The sequence below is a fragment of the Morone saxatilis genome, unplaced genomic scaffold (assembly GCF_004916995.1).
Source record: "Morone saxatilis isolate NCDOM2014 unplaced genomic scaffold, NCSU_SB_2.0 Contig2, whole genome shotgun sequence".
NCBI classification, from domain to species: Eukaryota; Metazoa; Chordata; class Actinopteri; family Moronidae; genus Morone; species Morone saxatilis.
This window is the reverse complement of record NW_023339762.1, coordinates 3,360,403-3,369,544: the sequence shown is the minus strand read 5'-3', so window position 1 is coordinate 3,369,544 and position 9,142 is coordinate 3,360,403. Positions and strand designations below refer to the sequence as shown.

Genomic DNA, 9,142 nt, shown 5'->3' with positions numbered 1-9,142 from the left:
TTCGCAACCGACCCATCACTAATCAGTCCTAAATGTTTCATGGTCTTGAACAACACTATCAGGTCGAGTAAAGATAGATATTTGTCAAAATGCAGTCATCCCAGGAAGGTGTGGGTGTATGAGTGAACTTGTGTGCGGCACTAATGATCTGTAACTCAGTTAGTTCAGGTTGCTTTCGGCTGCAGCGGTTCGTGAAGCTCAGACTACTAATCAGATTGGGTTGAAAACAAATGGCTGCCATTGGTCAGACAACACAGTTTACCTGTAAGTAGGGAGCGCTTGGTTGGATGCAGCAGAACAGACTGTCTAGAAGTAGAGATTCATGATTGCAAGATAAGATTGTGATTGCTGTTGTGATTAATTGTGCAGCCCTGAGTTGACTGAGAACTTTGAAAGTGACCTCACCAGAAAAGGACAGCATAGATGTTTTTTCTTCCTTGTGTGGTCTGATGATTAATGGTTGTCCTCTGTCACAAGAAAAATCTGATTGATATTAGAAATGGAAATGTGCTTCCTGGAACAGTGATGGTTCCTGTTAACCATGACATTGACCTTTCTTTAACCCTAACAGAGCAGTGAGAGTATAAGTTATAGTCCATTAAAGTGACTGTTGTTGATCTCAGCTGCATCCAGAGTGTTTGTAGCTGTTCTGAACTCTAAGGTGGGGCATAGAGAGGGGTGAAATGCAATCAGTACATAGTCTTTTCCAGTAAATGTGTACCTGTGAAAAGTGACAGTGAAGTTAAAAACCTATATACTAACTATATTTTTATCGCTGCGTTAACTGGACATGCTTGTTAGTCGTTTCGTAAAGTTGTGTAAATGTAAATGTGAGTACCAGTGTGTGTAACATTTAGGAGGATCTATTGGCAGAAATTTAATTTAATTTGCATAACTATGTTTTCATTAATGTGTAATCACCTGAAAATAAGAATTGTGGTGTTTTCGTGAACTTAGAATGAGCTGTTTTTATCTACAGAGATAGTGGGCCCTCTTTCATACAGTCTGCCATGTTTCTACAGAAGCCCAGAGGGGACAAACCAAACACTTGCTATAGATTGGCCCGTTCATATTTCTGTGTGTTTTGTGACCACCATAGTTTCTCCATCATGCTTGGAAGGGGAGGGTGAAGTGGGGGTCTGTAACTACACACTAGATGCCACTAAATCCTACACGTGGGCCTACAGGGAAATGTTATGGCCACAGATGTGGCCATAAGTTGGAAAACCTGTGGCCAAAATAGGTAGACAAAAGCCTCACCATCAGGATCCACACACGGAGAAAGATACCCAAAAAAGTTCACTAACTCACCTTTAGTTGCTGTGGAAAACAGGTTACCATCATAGAAAATGTGAACGCTACTTGGAGAAACTTGATGATGATATGGTTGTAACCTCCAGATTGTGCTGCAGCTGCTGGTAGCAATATATCTGAGAGACTAGAAATGAGACACCTGCAAAGGCACACGAGTCCAGGAGTGACAGACGCAGGTGCATAAGTTTGAGGACATGAGGAGTGTATTGCAGCAAGCAAAATAACCACCACCAACTGTACTGAGTATTTTTAGCTAGGGATGTCACGACACCATGCCCCCAATCAAATTCTTTTTGCCCCTCATTCCCAATTAATATCTGCTGATACCAAATCCTAAACCAAAACCTAATATTGATATAGTATTTTCTTTAATAATACAAGTGAATAGCTCTGCATTGCATTGAGAAAAAAATTTCTACCATTTCATGAGCCACAACTTTTCTGTTTATCACCACTCTCATTATTGGTGTTTCCAGCTGCAGCAGGCACCCACAGAGCAAAATTGCTCTGCCCCAAATACAGAAATGAACTACAGTCCATATGTAGGAGATCAGGTAGCCCATGACATAGCCATATCCCAGCCAACTGTATGACCATAGCTGGCCCTGTTCTAGTCCTGTGTTGGACCAGACAAGTTTCAGCACTCTCTTTCGTTTACAAGGCTTCAGTATTCAGTTCTAGTGTTTACTGGCTAACTTTCTTCATTTAACGATATGTCTAAACATAACTACACATGCAGTGCTGACAGGGGAGGAGAGGAAGACAGACTGTTTGACTAATGACATTTTAGAGTTTTGCAAACGGTGTGATGCGAAAAATCAATAATATATTTATTCATTATACTGTTGTTGTGGAAGCATTTTTAAAGTGTCTGTGTTAATGAAGTGTCTTGGTTAAGTTTTAGTCGAAGCTAAACAAGAACAAGAACCAGCGCTGAAACTCTCATCTAACATAAGGCCAGAACAGGAAACATAGGTCACGACATATAAGTGAGATCTAGCCGAAATGGACCGAAATTCATTGCCGTATCTGGGCCAAGTGTAGGCTGTTAATCAGCCAGACCAATGTTTGCTATGCAGCTGCTTTAAGTAAAAAGGGTCTCATAAAACCGCACTGTACAGTACCTGCCCAGCACTGAACAGAAGATGGACAAAGTTAATGACTAGCCGGTGAACTAAGTGGAGCTTTTAGGAGCAAAGAAGCCATATATTACCCTTTTTAAGGTGTTGGTGAAGACATAGAGCGAAATATCAGCTAACATGCTCCCTATTGCAACTCTACAAGGTGATATGTCAGTGTTCCCAAAGTCTCCGAAACACCAAGAACGACCACTGCTTTTGACACTAGTTTTGTCTGTAAACAACTGATGTTTTTTATAGGTGATGGGGGAAAAACCCAAGGGACACCATCCACATACACACTCACAGACAGGTGGACATTTTGCCTTTCAGCATCTCAGCCACCGTGAGGTCTTACCTCTGTATTGGCCTCAGTGAAGGTGTGTGTGTGTGTGACACAGAAAGTGTGCGTGTGTGTTGTCAGAAGCTCTTCATAGGTCTTTCAATCACAGCGGTCTTTTGGGAGGGCTCACAGCACAGGTGTGAGGTGGAGGGGTGAAAGCCTGAGGGGTGTATGTGTGTCTGTCTCATTCAATCCCTCTGACTCTCTCTGAAACATTTTCCTTGTGTAGGTTACACTCCCCATAAATCAATCCATGCTATATATATATATATATATATAATAGAAATATTTATTAATAACATCTGAATGGACAATTTACACACTCTGCTTTAGCTTCATAATACATCTTGTGTTTACAGTTTGATTAGTATCTCACAACAGAGGAGAGATTAAAAATGACTCACAGAAAAATGATGCATGCATTGTACCTACAAACACAGAAGAAATTGTTATTTGTGACAGTGTCCAATACAAAGACATAAACAATACTGGTATTAATTTGAATTTCAAAAAACACTGGCTTATTAAAACAACCACAGGGTGTGGTCTAAAATTGAAGGAAAAAAAACATGTAAGTCCAATAGGGCTGCTGCAAGTGTGTCAGTATAGAAACAATCAAGATACTCATTTCATGGCAAAGCTAACAGTAATCACTAATGAGTGATCATCTGTATTATTAATTGGACTTTTTTCTAAATGGGAACCTTTTACAGTGACAAGCCCCCATCAAAAAGGCACCAGTACTTATTACTATTATCAGCCTGGCCAATTATTGGTCCAATATTCAACATTTTTCAGAATATCGGAATCATTATTTATTTTATTCCATGAAAATAAATTAATTTTAAAATGTGCTGCTTTCATTCTGATGTAGCCTGTCTGTCTGTCTGTTTGTCTGTCTGTAGTCTCACTCAATATCTGACACTTTACAAGTAATAGCCTATTGACACTGCAGGCTGCTGTACCACATACGGGGAAATGGAAATACTCGAGTAAGTACAACTTACTAATCAATATCTGTATCGCTCCTGAAACTAACATATTGGTCAATCCCTAGTATTTACCCACTAGTTTGATAAGAATGATGTTGGTCATAAAACATAAAACATTCCTATAGTTTTGTCCATCACTTAAATTAGTTATCAGAATCAGAATCAGAATCAGAAATACTGACAGGGGGGAAATGTCTTAATGATGTGATATGATAACAGTGTATTCCCCAAAATACTTGCTGAGATCTGGAAACATGTCGACATTGCAAAAAATCAAGCAGTCAGACTAATGAGCCGACGGTTTATCCAGAATATCTAAACCACTTTATTTGCAGTGGAGTGGAGCATTTAGCCACTAAAGAGGCGTCCCTTAAGAATTGGCAAAGACCAAAGACAGAGAGCTAGAAAGAGAGCAAATACTAGACTTTCATTCATCAGATGGCCAGAAACACGACTGCAGATGAATGCTCCTGCTCCGTGTCTGCTGGATGTGTAAATAGGCAAATGCTTGCTAGACCTAAGGCTGCTTTAAGTAGAAATCCACCATATTTTGGCCTCGTCCTGCAGATGGGCACTGTTTTAAAATCTTAATTATTATGAGTTATTTTAGCTTATTTTGTGTTAACATGGTACATATTCCAAACACTGTGTTTATTCAAATTGCCTAAACTAAAACACATACAACTTGGTGCCAGGTAGACCAGCAGCATAAGAAGACTGGTTGTTTCTGGGTCTCTTCAGGGGGGGTACAATTATGTAGCCCTACTTGCTTTATGTCAGCACATTTGAAATATAATAATCACAAACATACATCAGAAATAGCCTAATTTTACACACAATCCATGATCATAAAGATACACAAGAAGAGAAATGCAGAGCAAAAATGGCACATTGTCAATATTTTAGAGACCCCCCAAATTTCATAAATCGTGTCTTATTATCATGTCTTAATAGCCCCTGTAGTTCACACCCTGTTAGTTATCCTTTATTCTGCTGCTAATTCAATAAGAAGTGTCCACAGTGGAGTCCACAGTCTATGTATTGTGTATGATTGGTGTTTGAGTTTATTTCTCTTTTATGGTTAAATCTAGTAAGACTAAACTGAGGAAGGAAGTTCTTTACTTTAACTGATAATCTGCGGTTGTCACTATTTTTACACAATAATTTTACTTTTACTTAAGTAAAATGTCTTTAAAGTAACAGTACTTTTACTATTTTCCAGCATCTTTCCATCCCTGCAAATATATTGCTCACATTGTAACAAACCAGTAATACAATTAGTAATGACACTACGTTGGAGACTGATCAGCGTTTTCTGTATTTTGACCACACCCTGTTAACAAAGTATGACAATTTAACATGCAATAAATAAATCACTTTATGTGTCATCTGTTAGCTGCTTTACACATTCTTGGAGCAAATCCTCTTCAGGTTACATCTTGCCAGGAAGTTTTCTGTGAGAAAGTTGCCCATCGAAGTAAAACTAAGGTTTACAATTAGAAAATCTGTTATGCTTAGTTCTGCTGTGGCTGCCACAGAGTTCAGGCAATGCTCAGCCAATGCAGTTTGAATGTCTGACAGTCATACAAGTGTTCAAAAGAGCAGAGACTTTGATCTGAAATGCCCTCTCTGTTTGTAACCTCACCTGTCTAACTAATACTTTTTCTATGATAGCTGATCACTCACATCAATTACAAGTCACAGCTTCACACATTGAACTAAAAACTTATGATTTTAGTGGTCCACAAACTGTAATTTGCTAAAATAAACAAACAAACAAAAAAAAGCTTGGCCTGTTAGATAACCTCAACCTCTCAGCCTGTTAGTACAACCTGTTAATATAAAATAACTAATGAAAGTACTGTAGTAGTTCAGTTGGAATGTAGTTAAGTGTTTTTTTGGTTGTGAAGACAGAGGAAGTAAAAGGTGTGGATTAGCCTTTGTGGCAGCTTTAGCACACTAAAGCCTTGTTCAATCTATTGACACACCAGTGTGTGTGTGTGTGTGTGATGGCTTTTAGCTGATGTTACTACTGCAGTCGCTTGTTAGTTACACCTTGTACTCTATGTTTTAACATTTGAGTCTGCAGGTCCATCATCCATCATTCTACCACCCTGAGGCTCTGTGCATGAGTGTGAGTGTGTGTGTGTGTGTTTTGTGTGTGTGTGTGTGTCTGTGTGCGTGTGTGGCTATGGCGATGGAGGTGTCTTCAGGGAATTGGTGGATCCTCCTTGGCTTCCACTGCCGACTGCTCCTTGTCCGACCCACTGGACCACAACAGCAGAGAGAGAGGAGAGAAAGGAGAGAGGGAGAGAAAGACAATCAGTTAGTTGCCAATAAAAGTCAAACAAAAGGAAAGTTTTATTTACGTCGCATTAGCGCTGTGTATTGACAAGAATCTGGAGATACGATACGTATCACAATACAGTTGTTACCATTCAGTATATTGTGATATATTATGATTTAATTTTAAAAATCCAATTTTAGGAAAACTGGCAAAGTATAAAAAACATACAGTGATGTAGTGTTAGTGAGAGTCGATACAGTATCACAAAATAAAATATTGTGATACAATATCATATATGTAAATTATTGTCCCAATATAGAGCAAAACTCTTCAGTTCATGGAAACAAATGCACAGCTCATAAAGAGATACAGACTTATCATACCGTTACATTGTAACTAAACTAATGATGTTTACCAGGGCACCACCTTTGGTCAGTTCTGTGAATGGCCTAGCAAGGCTGTATAAAGCTGGAAATTTTGAGCTTTTTACCGCAGTATTTAGACCACATCATGACACCAGTGCTGGAAATTGTCAATTTTCACACATGCTTGTAATCACTGGCACTTCATCATGGAGGTTGAAATTGAAAAGCAGTGACAATATTCTTAGAGGAAAAGCCGCAGACTATCTTGAGCCCCAGTAGGTTTTAGATTCACAGTTCTTAAGAAACAAACAAACTTAAGCTCTTCAAAAAATATCTTCAAAATGGAGATCTAATGCCGTTTTGCCATATGTCAAGCAGCTGATGTTCTAAAAGTGAGAAAATGCTAGCAAAAAATATCTGAGTCTCTTCAGGCACTGAACAGTGTAGGTCACTTGTGAGAACTCATAGCCAAACATCCAGTTACACATAAAATAGACTTGAAGTGGTCAATATGCTTTTATTCATATCCATTTTTATGCTTCAAAATTGCACAAATGTGCTCAGTAAATTTTTTGTGTTTAAGTGAAAGTTTTGGCGTGATGATGGCACTTGAGAAAAGGTCAAGATGAGCATCCAAAACAGAATTCATAATTTAGGGACACAAAGTATCAAACCAAAGTAATCACACATTTTATGGAAAAGCTGCATTTAGTTTTTGAGATAACAGTGACAAGTGTCGGTCAAGTGGAAACTTTGACAGTGGTGCTAGATAAAATGTTAGGGGCTGAGAGGAATAATCCTATATCATCCTATCAGATTTCATGTAGATCTGGAGAGGTTTTTTTGTAGCAAGTGACGACCACAACTGACTTACCAGCCTGCATCACCATTCTTAAAATGTGTCATGTGAAATCAAATTTAACCTGCTGCAGAACTAAAAGTAAATTTAAACTATGATTGAATATGTATAAGCAGCTTACTGTGCCTAAAAGGGGGTGAACCTGTCAGAGCAATTACACATACGGCCCAGGTGTCATGTCAGCCATTTAGGATTTTTCTCTAAATACATCAGTGTCAAAGCAGCAGTGATGGCAGTGACCGTACACAGCTGTATACACAGTACAGTATGTGATTAAGTCAGCAGATGACCTCAGAGTCGGATGAGACCTGTGTACACGCCTAAGGGCCGACTCAGACCAACACAGGTGCTGCAAAGAAAAACACCCTTCCTCCCATTAATTTTCAATGGGGGCACTGCTTTAAGGCTTTTGTGTACTGAGCTTCGAATCAGAAAAATAAATCATTTTTTTCTGCAGCTTCACAGTGGTTAAATCCTAAAGCACAAACAGACACACCCAATGTCGATTATTGTGCATGCTGGCACTGCTTCTTTCTATTTTCTCCGCACTGTCCAGTTTACACTCCCCTTTGGCATTTTGTTCTCTGGACTGTATGTCATTTCATTCATTAAAGAGTTTTATTAAAGACGGAAAAGAAGGCTCTCTGAGCTAATGATCTTGCTAAGGGTTTGCTAATTGTCAGTTAGCGAGGTTGTTAGCTCAGGCGTTAATGGATGCAACACAGCAAATAATTCCTCCATCTTGGACTTTCCTTTGTTCTCTCAAAGGTCAGCTCTGTCAATATGGCTAGTATTGCTATCAGTCAGCAGTTTGCTATCAGTTCAAGTTTTCAGGGCAAAATTCACCAAAGTTAAACTGAAAGTATGCATTTATTTTGCTTTGGGAAATTTCAGTATTTAATTCTGCTGTGGCAAGTTAAAATGTCTGCTGTGAAAAAGGTCTATGAGCTATACTGAACAACTTCCTGTTTGAAATTCTTAATAATAAAAATAATTTAGGGTGGATTCTGTTGAAGTAATCATTTCTGAGAGTTAATTGCCGATTTTCATTTGATCCTGTCTGATCTGTCTTTAACCTTCCCTGAAGCAGGATGACAGAGAAGGTTACCATGGCGATGAGCTAACCCCGTGAGACTGAAAGTCTAGGAATATACAAGCTCAAAGTTGGCTTGGAACACACTAACCTTGCTTCATGAGAGCGGGCCCTGCAGTGTGCCTTACTGTTCAACCACTCATTCATGTGACAAAGTGGAAGCAACTAAGCTTTCTGCTTTCTTCATCTCCTTTGCTTTCCGCTCAATAGCATCAGAACGGGGCTTGAAATCACTCTGGGGAATTCAAGAGCATTTCGTGGTGTGTGTGTGTGTTTACAGTCCTGGCTGAAGACATCAAGTTGGTGAATTATTAATGCTCTCAAACAGTGGTCAGAGGGTCAGAGAGGCTTACTCTAACACTTCAGAAAAGCTATAAAAGACTAAAGTGGGTATAAGAAAACTGTGAGGGTCTATGTGTCAACAATTTGTGTGTGTGTCAGCAAGGTGTGTGTGTGTGTGTGTGCGAGAGACAATATCTGGATGTGTTTTAAATGAACTAAATCGTTTAGTTTTTATGTGTGAATACTTGCATATCACTGTACTGTACTGTAGTTACTGTACATATGTGGTCATGATTGTGTGTGTGTATGTTTGCATGTGTGACATAACCAGTAGGCCTGGTTCCCTGAGGACTTCTGTGTGGATCTTTTAAGGAAACACAAATAAGCCATTAGTCTGGAGCCCTGGCCCTGCTGCTATAGTCCAGTGCTGCTGCTAATGGCCTCAGATAAGACACAGCTAGTGGAGAGTGAACACAGTGTGTGTGTGTG

General features: G+C 39.2%; 1 protein-coding gene across 1 annotated transcript in view; it reads right to left on the bottom strand.

The window, feature by feature from the left end:
• Positions 1 to 3,165: 3,165 nt before the first annotated feature.
• The window catches only part of syt9b (synaptotagmin IXb), a gene marked incomplete in the record, with an annotated part of 41,400 nt that continues 35,423 nt past the window's right edge, over positions 3,166 to 9,142 (bottom strand). Inside the window, 1 exon segment of the mRNA XM_035665456.1 lies at positions 3,166 to 6,034. Coding sequence (XP_035521349.1) covers positions 5,957 to 6,034 — 78 coding nt within the window.